General features: G+C 41.1%; 1 protein-coding gene across 1 annotated transcript; it reads left to right on the top strand.

The window, feature by feature from the left end:
• Positions 1 to 2603: 2603 nt before the first annotated feature.
• On the top strand, positions 2604 to 18915 carry LOC311136357 (E3 ubiquitin-protein ligase NEURL3-like; the record flags this gene model as incomplete). Its single annotated transcript, XM_084170464.1, has 4 exons — positions 2604 to 2685; positions 17754 to 18257; positions 18373 to 18549; positions 18764 to 18915. The coding sequence occupies 4 exons, from the start codon at positions 2604 to 2606 to the stop codon at positions 18913 to 18915; spliced, it is 915 nt and encodes a 304-aa protein (XP_084026590.1).
• Positions 18916 to 20722: the final 1807 nt, after the last annotated feature.

Below are 20722 nucleotides of genomic sequence, written 5' to 3'. Positions count from 1 at the left end.
TTATTTTTCCATTGGAATTTTTGCTGTCATTTTGAGTGGTTGAACATAGGTTGTAATCTCATTGTCTCAACCAAATATTATCCAATTATCCAAGTTGAAATGACGTGGTGTGCCCAGGTGGTTGTGAGTGGATCTCTATGTATTTCAAGTGACATTGTTTTTATTAATATGTGACTTGGGTCTCTGCTCTCTAGCCAGCATTGTTGTTGTCTGATATGTTTGAACTGTAAATCTTTCCTACTAAAATAAACATTAAAACAGATCTTGAACCTGCAGTAAACCTTTTAACAAAATAAGGACCAGTCTTCAGATGAAAGAGCTAAGCTGGCCACACACTGAACATAACACACAGCCAGGTGAAGGTACTGTACTGTAGAAGGCATTAACACTTACACAGAGTAATTAATGAATGATTCAGTTAGCTTTCAGACCAAATATTATTTTTGTTTTACCCCTTTTTCTCCCCAATTGGTAGCGACAGTCTTGTCCCATCGCTGCAACATCAATCCTCCGAAACACGACCCTGCCAAGCCGCACTGCTTCTTGACACACTGCTCGCTTAACCCGGAAGCCAGCCGCACCAATGTGTCAGAGGAAACACCATCCAGCTGGCGACCGAAGTCAGCTTGCAGGTGCCCGGCCCGCCACAAGGAGTCGCTAGAGCACGATGGGACAAGGAAATCCCGGCCGGCCAAACCCACCCTTAACCCGGACGACGCTGGGCCAATTGTGCGCCGCCTCATGGGTCTCCCGGACACGGCAGGCTGTAACACAGCCTGGGATCAAACCCGGGTCTGTAGTGACGCCTCAAGCACTGCGATGCAGTGCCTTAGATCGCCACACCACTCGCAAGGCCCCGCTTTCAGACCAAAGTTTTATTACAAATATTTATTTCATTTTTTGTGGGTTTCAAATCAAATTGTATTTGTCACATGCTTCGTAAACAACAGGTGTAGACTAACAGTGAAATGCTTACTTATGGGTTCTTTTCCAACATTGCAGAGATAAAGTTAAAATGAAAATAGGAATAGTGACGTGTTGAATAAATACACAATGAATAACGAATAAAATGTGCAGGAGTTCAAGGTAATTGAGGTAGCTACAGTATGTACATATAGGTAGGGGTAAAGTGACTAGGCAACAGGATAGATAATAGACTGAGCTTTAGCAGCAGTGTATGTGGAGCAGTAGCAGCAGAGTATATGGTGAGTGTGAAAGTGTGTCAAATCAAATTTGATTGGTCCTTACACATATTTTGCAGATGTTATCGCAGGTGCAGCGAAAGAGTTTCTAGCTCTTGAACGAGCGATGTCAGAGTCTGGAATATAAATATACAGTGCCTTCAGAAAGTATTCACACCCCTTTACCTTTTCCACATTTTGTTGTGTTACAGCCTGAATTTAAAATGGATTAAATTAAGATTTTGTGTCACTGGCCTACACACAATACCCCATAATTTCAAATAGTTTTTTTTTGTTGTTGTACTATTTAAAAATGAAAAGCTGAAATGTCTTAAGTCAATAAAAATTCAACCCCTTTGTTATGGGAAGGCAAAATACGTTTTGGAGTAAAAAGTTGCTTAAACTAACTGTTTTAAAGTCACCATTGGCCTCATGGTGAAATCCCTGAGTGGTTTCCTTTCTCTCCGTCATCTGAGTTAGGAATGACGAGTGTATCTTTGTAGTGACTGGGTGTATTGACGCACCATCCAAAGTGTAACGAAATAACCTCATCATGCTCAAAGGGATAGTCAATCTCTATCTATCTTTTTTTTTTCATCTACCAATAGGTGCCCTTCTTTGCGAGACATTGAGAAACCTCCCTGCTCTTTGTGGTTGAATCTGTGTTTGAAATTCACTGCTCGACTGAGGGACCTTACAGATAATTGTATGTGTGGGGTACAGAGATGAGGTAGTCTTTCAAAAATAATGTTAAACACTATTATTGCACACAGAGTGAGTCCATGCAACTTATTATGTGAGTTGTTAAACAGATGGATTTTGATGGGGATTTTTTTATTATGTTAATTTGATTTCCAGAAATAGAGCTAACCACAGGCAAAATCCTAGACGAAAGCCTGGTTCAGTCTACTTTCCAACTGACGCTGGGAGACAAATTCACCTTTCAGCAGGACAATAATCTAAAACACCAAATATACACTGGAGTTGCTTGCCAAGACGACATTGAATGTTCCTGAGTGGCCTAGTTACAGTTTTGACTTAAATTGGCTTGAAAATGTGTCTAGCAATGATCAACAACCAACTTGACAGAGCTTGAGGAATTTAAAAAATAATAAGGTGCAAATATTGTACAAGCCAGGTCTGCAAATCTCTTAACCACTCACAGCTGTAAGCGCTGCCAAAGGTGATTCTAATATGTATTGACTCAGGGGTGTGAATATTTATGTAAATTAGATATTTATTTATTTCATTTTCAATAAATTAGCAAAAATTTCTAAACTTGTTTTCACTTTGTCATTATGGGGCATTGTGTGTAGATGGGTGAGAAAAAAATAAACATTTAATCCATTTTGAATTCAGGCTGTAACACAACAAAATGTAGAATAGGTCAAGTGGTATGAATACTTTCTAAAGGCACTGGATATGGCAGCCATCTCGGCGTGTCATGTAGGGATTGACGGCTCTACCCTGGGGTCTCATCCTCTGGTGGTGTGGTTCCTGAAAGGCATGCGTCGGCTCAGACAAATGTCTAAGCCTATGGCACCGACTTTGGACCTGGCTTTGGTCCTGGATGCTCTGTGTGAGCATCCGTTTTAACCATTGGAGTCTCTGGACCTGAAGGTCCTTTCCTACAAGACTGCCATGCTCATGGCCTTTTTGGAGCCGGTGGAACCTGTGTGCATGGGCTGCCGTGGGCCTCCCAGTTTGGTACCCTCTGAGCCGGCTTGTGGCGTGATTTTATGTCCCCATAGTATGTTATACCGAGTGACCAACTGAAACAAACGTACAGTTATGAATATAACCACTGTTCCCTGAAGGACGGAACGAGGTATAACCTATTCTGGCCCCACGCCGTCAGGGGATTTGGGCTCCCTGAAGAGCAGTACTGAATTGAGGAAATGGATGGAAGCCCCGGTATTATGAAGGCGGGGCTTCCGAGGGCGGGCTCAGCATCCATTGGCCCGTTGGCCGTGGTTTCAGTTTGCTTCAGGTGAATATGATTGGTTGTTGACTCCCCATAGTATGTTATACCTCATTCCCTCCTTCAGGGAACAGTAGTTATATTCATTACTGTGCGTTTTCACAACGAAACATATTTAATTAAACTGTTGACAGCCCCTCTCTCTGTGCACTTGAGAAAGGAATGAAGGAGAGAGAGGAGAAGATGGAAACGCACAGTGGTGAGATAATCTGTAGTTTAAGGTACATTTTCATCTTATTAATTATGAAAATATAAAAAAATGCTTGATAAAAAATGTTAGGATTCAAAATCAAATACAAATGAACTATAATTGTAGGCTAACTATCCTACTCTGTAAACCGCCCTTCACAATCAATGAATCAACAGCATCGCCTGGACATATACGCAGAGACCCAAGTCACATACAGTATTCATAACAACAGCGTCCCTTCAAATACATAGAGATCCACCCACAAACAATTATATATATCTATACCAAAACGATGTTCAGATACCTACAGTGGGGGAAAAAAGTATTTAGTCAGCCACCAATTGTGCAAGTTCTCCCACTTAAAAAGATGAGAGAGGCCTGTCATTTTCATCATACGTACACGTCAACTATGACAGACAAATTGAGATTTTTTTTCTCCAGAAAATCACATTGTAGGACTTTTTATGAATTTATTTGCAAATTATGGTGGAAAATAAGTATTTGGTCACCTACAAACAAGCAATATTTCTGGCTCTCACACACCTGTAACTTCTTCTTTAAGAGGCTCCTCTGTCCTCCACTCGTTACCTGTATTAATGGCACCTGTTTGAACTTGTTATCAGTATATAAGACACCTGTCCACAACCTCAAACAGTCACACTCCAAACTCCACTATGGCCAAGACCAAAGAGCTGTCAAAGGACACCAGAAACAAAATTGTAGACCTGCACCAGGCTGGGAAGACTGAATCTTCAATAGGTAAGCAGCTTGGTTTGAAGAAATCAACTGTGGGAGCAATTATTAGGAAATGGAAGACATACAAGACCACTGATAATCTCCCTCGATCTGGGGCTCCACGCAAGATCTCACCCCGTGGGGTCAAAATGATCACAAGAACGGTGAGCAAAAATCCCAGAACCACACTGGGGGACCTAGTGAATGATCTGCAGAGAGCTGGGACCAAAGTAACAAAGCCTACCATCAGTAACACACTACGCCGCCAGGGACTCAAATCCTGCAGTGCCAGACGTGTCCCCCTGCTTAAGCCAGTACATGTCCAGGCCCGTCTGAAGTTTGCTAGAGTGCATTTGGATGATCCAGAAGAGGATTGGGAGAATGTCATATGGTCAGATGAAACCAAAATATAACTTTTTGGGGGTGGAAACATCATGCTTTGGGGCTGTTTTTCTGCAAAGGGACCAGGACGACTGATCCATGTAAAGGAAAGAATGAATGGGGCCATGTACCGTGAGATTTTGAGTGAAAACCTCCTTCCATCAGCAAGGGCATTGAAGATTAAACGTGGCTGGGTCTTTCAGCATGACAATGATCCGAAACACACCGCCCGGGCAACGAAGGAGTGGCTTCGTAAGAAGCATTTCAAGGTCCTGGAGTGGCCTAGCCAGTCTCCAGATCTCAACCCCATAGAAAATCTTTGGAGGGAGTTGAAAGTCCGTGTTGCCCAGCGACAGCCCCAAAACATCACTGCTCTAGAGGAGATCTGCATGGAGAAATGGGCCAAAATACCAGCAACAGTGTGTGAAAACCTTGTGAAGACTTACAGAAAACGTTTGACCTGTGTCATTGCCAACCAAGGGTATATAACAAAGTATTGAGAAACTTTAGTTATTGACCAAATACTTATTTTCCACCATAATTTGCAAATAAATTCATAAAAAATCCTACAATGTGATTTTCTGGATTTTATTTTCTCATTTTGTCTGTCATAGTTGACGTGTACCTATGATGAAAATTACAGGCCTCTCTCATCTTTTTAAGTGGGAGAACTTGCACAATTGGTGGCTGACTAAATACTTTTTTTCCCCACTGTAAGAGACACGTTACCATCGGGCATACTGAAACCATGTCCATGTGCGCAGACAAGCAGACACGCCCACCCACCTAGACACATTACTTGAACTTGTTCTCAACTGGCTTACCTGGTTAAATAAAGGTGAAAAAAAAAAAGAAAGCCGTCTCAGTATACAAGAAATCAGTACTTATGATTTCATATCACTAAAGTAATCTGATGTTTTATGGATGTATCTATTGGCACTGTTGTTGTTTGCGTCAGACAGTCACGCTGAGCGGATGTTTTACTATTTAAGTGATAATTCCAGAGAAGCCGGTGTTTGGAGGATATATTGGCATGGGTGTTGTTAGGCAAACCATGCCAATATATCCTCCAAACACCGGCTTCGAGGGCATTATCACTTTTATGCAATGGGTTACCAACATATTCAAATAATGATTTACATATTTTCATTAAAAACGTCATTTTGATAAACTTATTCATACTATTTAATTATTCCACAAAATATAGTCCCGACACAAATCTAGGGCTGCTACCCAAGCCAGCTGGTCGTTCGTTCTATCGGTTCGGTTGCCAGATATGCAACCCAGTCGTTAATTATTTTTGTTCTGTATCTATGAATGTGACCCAGTTGTTCGTTCTAAATGTTCTGTTGCCATACTGGCTGGCAATGTTCTTATCCCTTGCTTGCTAGCTAGCCAACTACGGCTAATTTACAGTTACATCAAACAGTGCAGCCAGAATAACAACAAAGTAGCTGCGTTTGCATTTGTTTAAGCTGTTTTCTAGTGACATTTATTTGGAAACATCCATAACAATGAGCTAATGATGCGCGATTTTACCTGGAATAGAAAATGTGCTCTCTCGTCCGGACACTGTTTAGAGGAGTTAGCCAACAACACATCTAACACAATCACTTCAAACTGAAGCTGGAAAAATCTCAAACTAGCTGCACTTCGTTTCGTTTGACCAGTTTTCTATTGACATTTCTTTGTATATATTGTATATAAAAATTATGCTGATTCATGATTTTGACTAGCTGAGAAAAGCTGCCTGCCTGTCTGTCTCATCCCGACTCCTGACCCCTACACGTTCATTACTATGGGACAGCTGGAGATCGAATTTCAATACTGAAACAATGTTGCAAATGTCAGAAAGACAGACAGCAAGGTGTATACAAATCTCTGCTTTTGAAAACCAATTGCTACTCAAAAGAAATGGGAGATAATGTCTAGATGCTTTTTACAGTAGAGATCAAGTTTATAAATTGTCTGGCTGGGCTGATGAGACAGTGGATTGCGCAGTGAGATGGAACAGAGTAAACGTCATAGTTTTAGCCGGAGGTAACTTGTGGATAGACACCGGCTGGAATGTGGTTTTAATCAATCAGCATCCAGGATTAGACCCACCCATTGTATAACATTAATGAATGACTCTGTGTAAGTGTTGTTGCATTGTACAGTACTTTCACCTGGCTGTGTCAGTGTATAAACCAGCTTGGGTCTTTCATTTGAAGAAGGATACTTATTTTGTTGAAAGGTTTTCTCAAGGTTCAATATCTTTTTCAATGTTTTTTTATTTTTTTATAATATTTTATTTTAGCTGGAAAGATCATTTCAAACATATCAGACAACATCAATGCTGGGTAGAGAGCAGAGACCCAAGTCACATATCAATAACAACAGCGTCCCTTTAAATACATAGAGATCCACTCACAACGCACACCACGTCATTTCAACTTGGATAATTGGTTAATATTTGGTTGAGACAATAAGATTACAACCTATATTCACCCACTCAAAAAGACAGCCAAAAGTTAGTTGAATGTCCATTGTGTTACCACTACGCTTTCAACCATCTAAACACACAATCAAATTCCAATGGAAAAACTTCAGATTTTTGGTTTAGTTGTCACACAAATGTCTATCACTGCGCTTTCAACCATTTAATGGCACAGCTAAGTTCAAATAGGAATACAATGTCTGATATTTTGTTTATTTATACAAAATATGAATGTGTTATCACTGTGTTTCATCTAATAGCAGAACAAAATTACCTGGATTTCAGTTGAAATTAAAGTGCATAGTGCAAGTGATCAATGCCGTTCGATATTCTGCACAGATTATTACAGTAATTATGACAGCAACGATCCACAGACCTCAGACGACCTATGCATGCTATCTTGAACATGCACGCTTTATATGATTACATAAGAAGACATTTATAGATACAGTAACCTTAAAATGTGGTCATGGATGTGTTAGGAGGTGCTTCCCAGCCTATTTGTTTAAAAATATATATGACGATCTGATGTTTTTTTAAAGGTACAAATGCAACATATTTTATACAAGGTTTGTCTATGTTGAAATTTGGTTAACATGATGACATAATCCTGTGGTTGAAATTTCATCCTCAAAACAACAGTTTACCTTAATGACTTTTTTCAAATCCAACGTATTTTCCATGTAGATTCCACGTCACAATACACCAGTTTGTGCCCATTGGGAAACAATGATCTATAGCCCACCAAAACGATGTTCAGATACCTAAGGAGCCACATTACCTTCGGGCATACTGAGCCCATGTATTTGTATTCATTAGGGATCGCCATTACTCTATCTGGGGTCCAAACGTATTAAGGCACTTAAAGATAACAGATAAAACAGTACATCATATACATTATTACACCACTACATATCTACAATACAAAATGTATAATACCACCATACAACAATATTACAAAGTACATGTGTGTAGAGTGCGCATGCTAGAGTGTGTGTGCGTATGCGTGTGTCTGTACCTGTGTGTGTGTGTCTCTTCACAGTCCCCACTGTTCCAGAAGGTGTGTTTGTATCTGTTTTTTAAATCTAATTTTACTGCTTGCATCAGTTACTTGATGTGGAATAGAGTTCCATGTAGTCATGGCTCTATGTAGTACTGTGCACCTCCCATAGTCTGTTCTGGACTTGGGGACTGTGAAGAGACCTCTTGTGGCATGTCTTGTGGAGTATGCATGGATATCTGAGCTGTGTGCTAGTAGTTTAAACAGAAAGCTTGGGGCATTCAGCTTGTCAACACTTCTTACAAAAACAAGTAGTGATGAAATCAATCTCTCCTCCTCTTTGAGCCATGAGAGATTGACATGCATATTATTAATGTTAGCTCTCCGTGTACATTTAAGGGCCAGCTGTGCTGTCCTGTTCTGAACCAATTGTAATTTTCCTAGGTCCCTCTTTGTGATACCTGACCACACGACTGAACAGTAGTCCAGGTGCGACAAAACTAGGGCCTATAGGATAGCGTTGTTTAGAAGGCAGAGCAGCGCTTTATTATAGACAGACTTCTCCCCATCTTAGTTACTGTTGTATCAACATGTTTTGACCATGACAGTTTACAGTCCAGGGTTACTCCAAGCAGTTTAGTCACCTCAACTTGCTCAATTTCCACATTATTCATTACAAGATTTAGTTGAGGTTTAGGTTTTAGGGTTTCCCAAATACGAAGATTTTAGTTTTTGAAATATTTAGGACTAACTTATTCCTTGCCACCCATTCTGAATCTAACTGCAGCTCTTTGTTAAGTGTTGCAGTCATTTCAGTCGCTGTAGTAGCTTATGTGTACAGTGTTGTCATCCGCATACATAGACACACTGGCTTTACTCAAAGATTGAAAAGGTAAGGCGCCTAGACATCTGGCCTGGGGAATTCCTGATTCTACCTGGATTATGTTGGAAAGGCTTCCATTAAAGAACACCCTCTGTATTCTGACAGGTAACTCTTTATCCACAATATAGCAGGGGGGTGTAAAGCCATAACACATACGTTTTTCCAGCAGAAAATTATGATTGATAATGCCAAAAGCTGCACTGAAGTCTAACAAGACAGCTCCCACAATCAATTTCTCTTAGCCAATCATCAGTCATTTGTATAAGTGCTGTGCGTGTTGAATGTCCTTCCCTATAAGCGTGCTGAAAGTCTGTTGTCAATTTGTTTACTGTAAAATAGCATTGTATCTGGTCAAACACCATTTTTTCCAAAAGTTTACTAAGGGTTGGTAACAGGCTGATTGGTCGGCTATTTGAGCCAGTAAAGGCGGCATTACTATTCTTGGGTAGTGGAATGACTTTTGCTCCCTCCAGGCCTGATGCACACACTTTCTAGTAGGCTTAGATTGAAGATATGGCAAATAGGAGTGGCAATATCGCCCTTTATTATCCTCAGTAATTTTCCATTAAAGTTGTCATTGTTGATAGACAACAATACTTTTTTCATCTCTACCACACTCACTTTACGGAATTCAAAATTACAATGCCTGTCTTTCATAATTTGGTCAGTTATACTTGGTTGTGTAGTCTCTGCGTTTGTTGCTGGCATGTCATGCCTAAGTTTGCTAATCTTGCTAATGAAAATATCATTAAAGAAGTTGGCAATATCAGTGTGTTTTGTGATGAATGAGCCATCTGATTCAATTAATGATGGAGCTGAGTTTGCCTTTTTGCCCAAAATGTCATTTAAGGTGCTGTCATTATATATGTCATTTATCTTTGTGTCATAGTATAGTTTCTTCTTCTTTTTATTCAGTTTAGTCACATGATTTCTCAATTTGCAGTATGTTTGCCAATCAGTTGTGCAGCCAGACTTATTTGCCATTCCTTTTGCCTCATCCCTCTCAACCAGGGGCGGTGTGTTCATTAGGGCGATATGGGCGACGCACTGCCAAACGGGAAAAGGAAGGGATTTTTTTTCTAATCAATTATTTCACGGCAACAGTAGTTATCAGTGTTCTAATCTAGATGTCTGATCTGCCACTAAATGTCCAATCAGGCTAAAGTCGTGCTTCAAATGGCCCCGCCCCTTTTGGGGCGATTTCAGTCAGGTTGAAAATCGCCCAGGAGTCTCTCATAGACTATCATGTAAAATATTTTTTTTTCTCCAAATATCAGAGCTTTCAATACAATCTCTATGGGTTCCGGGAGGGCTTGCACTTACGCGCTTTCGTCATACGTAACATAAGTAACCATGAACATAACTAAGAAAAGAGCGGGTAGCAGCGTCAATCAATTCACGTACAACTGTCAAGATGGCTAGCTTTGCGAGGCAAAGATGAAACTGAGGGCTCCACCAACCCTGGTATTTTTCTTGGACTTGTCAACTTTGTGGCACAATTAGATGAGGTGTTTGATGACCATCTTAAAAATGCTAAAGTTTTCAAGGGAACATCAAAGACCATTCAAAACGAGCTACTGGAGTGTATGCTAGCGGTCATGAGGGAACATATTGTGGAGGAGGTGAAGTCGGCGAACTTCGTAGCTATCCAAGCTGACGAGACACGGACGTTTCTACACAGACACAGCTGGTGCTTGTGCTGAGGTACATAGATAGCAACCACAAAGTGCAGGAGCGCTTTTTTGAGTTCCTTCCCATCTCGGAATCAACCTCAGTCTCAATCGCCAGTGTGCTTTTGGAGAGACTGAACGGTCTTTTTGCCGACGACGAGAAAGTCAAACTCATTGCGCAAGCTTACGATGGAGCCAGTGTGATGAGGGGAGAGAAGGCTGGTGTGCAGTAAAAGGTGCGTGAGCATTTCAAGAATGCCCATTACATGCATTGCTATGCGCATCAGCTGAATTTGATCATGCAGCAAGCTAGAACAGTTTCAGTACAAGTAATGTAGCCTCTCTCTCTCTTTGTCCCTCCCTGTCTGTCTCTTTAACACACACACGCCCAAATCAGTTCACAGTTGATGTTGTTTAAAATAGTTATTTTTCATTTTAAAAAAAGTAAAAAAAAAAAAAAAATCTGTTCATGTTCATTTTTACAAATCTATACAATTGGCCAGAATATGGTTGTTCATATTTACAAATCTATACAATTGGCCAGAATATGGTTGTTCATTTTTACAAAGCCATACAGATAGCTGTGTTTACCCTTTCTATAAATTATTTTCAAATTCTGTTTTCAGGCAAAATGTCTATCACTGTTCATTTTCACAAATCTATACAAGAGGGCAGAATATGGAAGTCTATAAAAAGTTCTTATTACCAATAACTTGCATCAATGTTTTCAGTAGCCTCTATCAAAAGCTCCTGCTTGCTTGTTGTGAATTATGCTCAGGTGCACATATTTCCAATTCAACCATGAGGCCTTTTTGAAGCAAGTAATGTGTATATCAGTATTGACTTATATGCTGCCCCTGTCTTCATGTTGTTGCTGGACATATCTTTTTTAAAATGTGTGTAGGTCACCTAAATCATCAGAAAAATTGCCCCCCCTGAGAATTTTTTCAGGAGCCGCCACTGCTCTCAACCATACACTTTTTAAATTTCTCATCAATCCAAGGGGATTTAACAGTTGTTACAGTCATTTTCTTAATGGGTGCATGCTTATTAGTAACTGGAATAAGCAACTTCATAAATGTGTCAAGAGCAGTGTCTGGTTGCTCCTCATTACACACCACAGACCAGCAAATAATATTAACATAATCAACATAGGAATCCCTACAAAACTTATTGTATGACCTCTTATACACTATATTAGGCCCAGCCTATATTGTGATCACTACTTCCGATGGATTTGGATACTGCTTTAAAGCGAATTTCGGCAGCATTAGTAAAGATGTGATCAACACCGTCCCCATTGGCATTTCTGTGTCTTCTGTAGATGTTATAACCATGTATTGCTGCCACTGTATCATCAAAGGTATTATCTAAGTGAGTTTCAGAGATATCAGAATATGAATGTCATCTGTTATTAGCAAGTTATTGATTTTATGAACCTTGTTTCTCAGGCTACATATGTACATGTGGGCAATTTTTTAGCACTTTTCTGGGATGCTTGATTGTTTTCATTGCTTTACTGGGAGGCTTAGCAGAAGTAGACATGCTCATGTTATTTATGTTTGAGCTGATAGTGCAGGGTGAGCTGCACACAGTGGACTTCCTACAAGGGCACACCGCCTCAGTGCTTACAGTATAACTCTGGTTCATAGGCACATGATTACTGCATACAATAGCTCTAGGATCAATAGAGGCATTCAGGGCAGTTAGAGGGACATAAATTAAGTTACTTACATTGTGTCTGCCAACACCCCTGGGACAATGTACATTTGCAGCTGGGCTTGGGTCATTGATAAGTCATTGTCTCAACGCAGCCTTTAAATCCAGGAGCCAAGATTATTTGGATGGACTCCGTCATTCCTGTAGAGCATCTTCTGTTTCAAGGTTATCTATAAAAGTGATTCCAGCAGAGCTACAGTAATATTTTAGCCAGATGTGTAATGCCAGTAGCCTGCTGAATCTTTCACACCCGCGGCCGAACGACGGTACCAGACTTGGCTGCTTTTTGGAATCTTTCAGAGCTAGAATCAGTTCTTTAAAATCAATTTTCAGACGTTCCGAGCTAGCCCTCCTAATGTTGTTTGACCCCACATGGACTACAACAGTGTCAGCTCCCGGCAGCTGTCATAGAACGGTCGGAAGCAGCCTTGTAATGTCCTGTACTCGTGCTCCAGGATAGCAGAGGGTTTTTGCCCCAGGAACCATGATGTTTCTTACCATAGAACTGCCGATGACGACAGCTGGTGCAATGGCTGAGGAGGTCCTGCCGTTCTTTCGCCTCGAGGGGTTTCGCAAACCCCTCGAGGGCCGAAGGGCGGTGGGGCCGATGGACCCGAGCCAGCCGTAGTATCCATCATGGATGATGAATGGGCCGGAGTCTCAGACAGCCTCACAGTCTGATGAGGGTGGGAGCTCTGAGGTAGAAGCAACCAGACAGGGAGACAGAACAGAGGATGTAGTGCAGGTACGTTCGGATCCGATCTCAAATCGGAAGCCCCCAGGGAAGGTAAGCCTACACCAATCACACAAATAATTAGAATTTTTGTAAAATTGAAGAGTATTATAACTCAGGCTAGTAAAACATGTTTAGTCAACAACACACTCAGTGGCGAACTGTGCGTGGTTAGGGTAGGAAGTGACCATGCGCGCGGACAAGCATACACACGCCCACCCGCCTAGACACATGTCCGCCCCTCCCTCACACAACTCCATGTGCACGCATATCCCAATGCTTCCATATGACGCTGGCAAAAAATGGCAGGGTCCAAGACGTGCCGCCGGCCTGAGCCATCCGTGTCGCCCAACCCATCCACCCGCCACAAAGATCCTTTGTTTTGAATAAAGAGTGACCAGTAGATCGGCCAGACCACTCAGCCAGTCCGAGCCGCCCGCACATCCCGACCCCCACCCAGTATAGCCTGTAGCACCCCCAACACTGTATTCCTTCCCACCTCTTTTTTTTTTTTTTTTTTTTACAGTTTCTCAAGGGGCCATGCAACAAACCAGTTTCCAGAGGCTCTGTAACTATTTATGGGGATAAAATGAGTGTAAGTGTGACAGACTAAGTTATGTGGGGCCATGCAGCAAACAGATTTACTTGAACTGAAGCCGTCTCAGTTTACAGGAAATCAGTACTCATGATTTCATATCACTAAAGTCAGCTGATGTTTTATGGATCTATCTATTGGCACTGTTGTTTGTGTTAGACAGTCATACTGAGTAAATTTGAAACTGAAAGGATCCTACTGGGCAAAGACTGGTTGAATCAACATTGTTTCCAGGTCATTTCAACTTGACGTTGAAATTACTTCTGTACCCAGTAGGATGTTTGACTATCATTCATTAATGACTCTGTGTAAGTGTTGATGCTATCTACAGTACAGTACCTTTACCTGGTTGCGTGTCATGTTTAGTGTGTGAACAAGCTTGGCTCTTTCATCTGAAGACAGGTTCAAGATTTGATAGCCACTGAAGGTTGTTCTGGTGTGTTTGACTGTGCTGTCTGTATTGCCTCTGTCTCAGGTCAGAGCACAGAACACAGCAAACACATCATAATGGCCCTTCACAGCTCCATTTAAATTCTGTATCGCCCCATTTTATCTAAATGCTGTATACATTAAGATAAAACTAGTGAATAAAAAAAGTCTGTCAGGAATTGTCAAAAACATACATCATGATTATTGTGGTACAGTGCCTTGCAAAAGTATTCACCCCCCTTGGCGTTTTTCCTATTTTGTTGCATTACAACCTGTAATTTAAATAGATTTTTATTTGGATTTCATGTAATGGACATACACAAAATAGTCAAAATTGGTGAAGTGGAATGAAAAAAATAACGGAAAAGTGGTGCGTGCATATGTATTGCTGTACACCAGCGGAACCCATCCAACGTGAGGGAGCTGGAGCAGTTTTGCCTGAAGAATGGGCAATAATCCCAGTGGTTAGATGTGCCAACCTTATAGAGACATACCCCAAGAGACTTGCAGCTGTAATTGCTGCAAAAGGTGGCTCTACAAAGTATTGACTTTGGGGGGGTGAATAGTTATGCACGCTCAAGTTTTCAGTTTTTTTGTCTTATTTCTTGTTTGTTTCACCCCAAAAATATTTTGCATCTTCAAAGTGGTAGGCATGTTGTGTAAATGAAATGATACAAACCCCACAAAAATCAATTTTAATTCCAGGTTGTAAGGCAACAAAATAGGAAAAATGCCAAGGGGGTGAATACTTCCGCAAGCCACTGTACTCATAAACATCAATCCTATAATGAATACTCGGACAGAGTGGTAAGATCCAATCGCAGAATAGCGATGCTTTATTAGAGTACAGACAAGGGAATAGCTTAATCGTGGTCGGGCGGGCTGTGGTCAAAACCGGGCCAGGCATAGACAGGCAGAGGTACCAAGGGAGCGGGCTTAGTCGTAGTCGAGGGCACAGGCACAGGATCAGAGGACGGTAATCACTGGGGTAGACAAGCAGAGGATTAAGCAATTCGGGGAGTCAAACAACAAGGCGCAGGTCGGATACACGGGTAATCAAAACAACACACTCTCTCTCTCTCTCGGAACAAAACGCTTAGCAAGTCACAAAGGAACAATACCTCGCACCGACTGAACTTCTGAGCACACCTTATATCCTACCCTAATTACGGACAGGTGTGCTCAGAACTCAGGTGAACCAGATAGAGTCTGATGACTCCCCCTCTCAGTAGATCGGGGAAGTGTCAGACTCTGTCTAGACCCAGCCAACCCCCGATCCCTTACAAATCCATGATACAACTCCTCTTCTTCATTGCAGAAATAATATAAAACAGTAATAGCAGACATTTTGCAAAGTAATTTTGCTGAGCAAAAACCAAACATGATAGAGGAGGGGTTGGGGGCGGAGAAGAGTGGGTAGGTGAGGCTCTGTTTTCATGCCACTCCCCCAACCTTAAACTGAAGAGGTTTTTCCGTCTCAAAACAAAACTATAAACACCTGTCACACTAAGACAAGCCAACATCACTGCTGCCCTGCTACTGTACCAGTCCTGTCTGAAGACTCCATGGAGAATAAGAACAGTAGGATCAATATTCATATTATTCACATTTGGATGTGTTCATCAACATATGTATAGACAGATATAACACATGTACAGATTTCTTTTTTTTTGAAAGTACAACTATTTTATTTTTCAACAATATATCTACTGTTTTGCACAAAAAGGACTAAGTTAACTAATCTGCATGTGTTCTAGAGAGTAAAACTGCAGGGATACAGGAACTCCATGTGATGTTTATGATGCCCGGTGTATAAACCATAGACAATATATCAGTTTAATATCTATGCTGTAAACATTCTCGGTGTAGTTTCTTTTTGAACGAGTCTATTTATCCTAAGCCATAATAACAATATTTTACATTTACATTTTAGCAGACGCTCTTATCCAGAGCGCCTTACATGAGCAATTAGGGTTAAGTGCCTTGCTCAAGGGCACATCGACAGATTTTTCACCTAGTCGGCTCGGGGATTAGAACCAGCGACCTTTCGGTTACTGGCACAACGCTCTTAACCACTAAGCTACCTGCCGCCCCAATATATATAATATAATTTAAACATAAGCATTAAGGTGTCTGCAATAGAATATACTTTTTAAAAACAACGTGTGTAGGTCATTATTGAATCCATTTTAATAGCTTCCAAAATAAAAATGTTTACAATGGAGGAGGAGTACTAAAATGGTTGCTCGGTGGCTTCTAAAGCTCCGTGTCAGTGATCTAGGGTATATACACATCATTAGTAAAAACAAACAAACAAAAATTGCTATTCTAAAATGAAATGGTAATCTATGTGAGATGAGGTTAACAACAATACATAGATTCCCATTGTTGTGTGTGTGTAGATAGTGCAGGTATAAAATGAACATCCAATTCTAAATCTGCAAAAGTAATAATAAGAGACCAAATTATTTAATGAAAGCTGCTGTGAAATGCATCCAGGTAATACCATACAAGCGCAGACATCGGAATGTTTGTGGAGTCATAATATGCAGTACACTAATTATAACATCAATTTCATTAGGCCTATAGAAAACTTTCTTCCCACGGGACCTTCTTAATCATGTGCAGCAGGTTACCAGGAGGATGTTTCCTAGAAATGGTTTGCATACAATAATGTAAATAATCACAAAGAAACGCCTTCAAGACCGCTTAGCGGAACACAAGTACGCAATACCGGTAGTCAACAAAGACTACCCCACGGCAAAGCATTACAAGTCCTTACACCATGGCAATCCTGCCTCCCTACAAGCTATGGGTATTGAACATGTTCTGGCCTCAATTAGAAAAGGGGACTGTCTTAAACAGCTACAATAAAGGGAACATTTTTGGATTTACAAACTACAGGCCACTAAGTACCCTGGTTTAAATGAAGATATTGATTTATCACTTTTCCTGTAGGGTCGTGAGAGGTCCCTTTGCTGTCATCTACTAGTAGACATATTGCATTCTTGCCCTCTGCTATGTTTAAACTGCTGTGGTCCATGTTTGATGTGATCTAATGTACTATAAAAAAGATGGCTCTCCTATTCTCACCACTTTGCCCAGTCATATTCAAGGTTAGAACTAATTTTCTAGGGGCTCTGATGCTTCTAGCCTTGATTTGCCTTTTTGATAACATATCTATTTCACTTTCTAATGTGTATAGTATTGCTTACTAGGTGTTGTCCAATGAATTCTGTAACCATTCCCTCTTCAAATCAGGGTTGATTGGAAAATGCTGTTCAAAAGAGGACATTGTGTTATTATATCTTATTATATTATCGTCAGAGGTTTTAATCTTTGTTTCCATTGAACATGTCATAAAAATAAAGGCATTTTAATTAATTATATGAAGAGTGCCTTGGTCCTCTATTTTTGATGACAAATGTACCCCTTCTGTCTACAAAAGCCTACTATCGTGTACCTAAGCAGTGCTTCCCTTCCTTCTTTTTTCTACAAGTGAATCATTGATATAACGTTTGGAATTTAGCAAGTGATAATGAAACTAAAGGATCAGTGAGCTCTTCGGTATAAAACCATAAACTCAAGGACATTGTGGCTTCAGTGTAGTCAAGACCATAAAATAAAGAATAAAGTGTATTAAATGTGATAAAGGTATTAAGCACAAGAAACCCATAAACTTGATCTTCACACTTGTCTTGACTTGTCTGCGAGAATGTTTAAACCTCTGTTATCTTAAAGTTTTCTAAAGGAAATAATTTTCCTCCCTCCCTTTAGAGTTTTGTCCAACCCATGGGCGTCACTGTCTGGGGCCCCTGTCCTTCCATACAGGGGTATTAGGGACCCAGGTGTGTCTGGGTCTGGGAGGTAGGTATGTGGAGAGGGCCAGGGAGACCTTCCAGAATGGTCTGACATTCAGCAGTCGTCCAGTCAGGATCCAGGAGAAGATACATCTGCGGGTGGAGCTTTGTGACCAGCACTGGAATGGAGCTTTGCGGCTGGGCTTCACTTCCATTCCCCCCTCCTCCTGTGGGCCACTCTTCCCCCCTGCCATGGCCATCCCTGACCTCGCCACCACCTACGGGTACTGGGCAGCCCCCGTGCCCTCCAGCCTCAACATGCCAGGGGCAGAGCTCCGCTTCTGGGTGACCCCTCAAGGGGTGCTGGTGTACGAGGGGCCAAACCGTGTGAAGTACCTGCTCCTGAAGGGGGTGGATGTGAGAAGCCCCCTCTGGGCTGTTATAGATGTCTACGGGCAGACCAGAGCTGTGCTCTTATTGGGTGAGGCATTTGGTGAATTTCTTGGTTGATCAAATGTAAAAATCTATTTTGCACCAGATTGTATCACAATACTCCTTAACTGATCAGTGCTTTATGTTATTCTCCCATCCCTCAGGATCAAAGAAGAAACAAATATTTCATATGCGGAGGTCCTGCCCTGTCCCTCCTCCTCCCTCTGTGTCTTATGAGGACAGCTGCATGTGTGTGAACAAGGGTCATCCCTGTTGCACCCCTTGGGGCAACAGGCTCCCTACTGACCCTATCACTACCAAACAGATGCACTCTTCTCCAGGTTAGTAACCAACTGCATTCTTAAAGTCATTTAGGCTGGGGAGTGTGAAGCAATAAAATGTATATGGTTATAATACAGTTTCATTTCAATGTTCAGAATAATATGGATTTCTGTTGACCTTGTTCTTTAAAGGTACTGTTGTCTATTTACCATGTAGTTCTCTTGGCAACTTCTGTCTTGTTTTTTCTTGCTGTTTATCTATCCTACACTGTAGAGTGTGACTTGGCTGAAGATTGCGTTGTGTGTCAATCCTTGAGAGCTTCTGAGGTCCTCCCCTGTGGGCACCGCTGCATGTGTTATTGCTGCGCAGTGCGCGTCACCGCCGAGTTCGGAACCTGCCCACTGTGTCGCCTGTCAATCAGATAGCGACAGCTCAGACAGCGAGGACAAGTGGGCAGAAAGTTGACTGACAAAAATTGAAAGGAGGGAGAAAAGCAAACATTATCAAAGCAGCGTTATATTTGTACATAATAATGTTAACATTTTCCTTACGTTCTTAAAACAATACATTTTCTACTGTTGTTTATGTTGTGTAGGCCTTTATACAATGGGTGGGTCTAATCCTGGACGCTGATTGGTTAAAACCGCATTCCAGACGGTTTCTATTCCACAAGTTACCACCGGTTAAAGCTGACCTTGAAATGCCTATTTACTCTGTTCTATCTCACTGTGCAATCCACTGTCTCATCAGCCCAGCCAGACAATTTATAAACTTGATCTCAACTATAAAAGCATAGATCACATTATCTCCCATTTCTTTTAGAGTAGCAATTGGTTTTCAAAAGCGGAGATTTGTATAAACCTTGCTGTCTGTCTCCCTGACATTTGCAACATTGTTTCAGCATTGAAATACGATCTCCAGTTGTCCCATAGTAATGAACTTCTAGGGGTCGGGATGAGACAGACAGGCAGGAAGATTTTCTCAGCCAGTCGAAATCATGAATCAGCATCATTTTTATGTATATATACAAAGAAATGTCAAAAGAAAACTGGTAAAATGAAACGAAGTGCAGCTAGTTTACAGTCTTTCCAGCTTCAGTTTGAAGTGATTGTGTTAGCTGTATTGTTGGCTAGCTCCTTTGAACAACAGTGTCCTGATGAGAGAGCACATTTTCTATGCCAGGTAAAATCGTGCATCATTAGCTCATTGTTATGGATGTATCAAAATAAATGTTACTAGAAAACAGCTTAAACAAATGCAAATGCAGCTACTTTGTTGTTATTCTGGCTGCACTGTTTGACGTGACCGTAAATTAGCCATAGTTGGCTAGCTAGCAAGCAAGGGATAAGAACATTGCCAGCCAGTGTGGCAAAAGAACCCATAGATACAGAACAAAAATACTTAATGACTGGGTCGCGTCTCTGGCAACCGAACCGATAGAACGAACGACCAGCTGGCTTGGGTAGCAACCCTAGATTTGTGTCGGGACTATATCTTGTGGAAGGATGAAATAGTATGAATAAATTCATCTAAAAAATGTTTTCAATGAAAATATGTAAATAATTTGAATATGTTGGTTACCCCTTGTGTAAAAGTGATAATGCCCTCGATGCAGGTGTTTGAAGGATACAGTGCCTTCGGAAAGTATTCAGACCCCTTGACTTTTTCCACATTTTGTTACATTACAGCCTTATTCTAATTTTTTTATTTTTTATTGTAATCCTCAGCAATCTACACAGAATACCCCATAAGTATTCAGACTCCTTGCTATGAGACTCGAAATTGAGCTCAGGTCAAATCAAATCAAACTTTATTTGTCACATGCACCCAATACAGCCTTTAACCAACAATGCAGTTCATGAAAGAGTTAACAAAATATTTACCCAATATACTAAAGTCCCCCCCCCCCAAAAAAAGTAACACAATAAAATAACAACAACGAGGCTATATACAGGGGGTACCGGTACCGAGTAAAAGTGCGGGGGTACAGGTTAGTCGAGGTAATTTGTACATGTAGGTAGGGGTAAAGTGACTATGCATAGATAATATGCCAGTATGAAAAATGTATGCACTCACTAACTGTAAGTCGCTCTGGATAAGAGCGTCTGCTAAATGACATAAATGTAAATGTTTTAATAGACAGCGGGTAGCAGCAGTGTAAAAACAAAGTCTGGGTGGCCATTTGATTAATTGTTCAGCAGTCTTATGGCTTGGGGGTAGAAGCTGTTAAGG

This window comes from Coregonus lavaretus (genome assembly GCF_964263955.1).
Source record: "Coregonus lavaretus genome assembly, chromosome: 10".
Taxonomy (NCBI): domain Eukaryota; kingdom Metazoa; phylum Chordata; class Actinopteri; order Salmoniformes; family Salmonidae; genus Coregonus; species Coregonus lavaretus.
The sequence above is the reverse complement of the archived record's forward strand: the minus strand, read 5'-3'. Positions and strand labels throughout refer to the sequence as shown.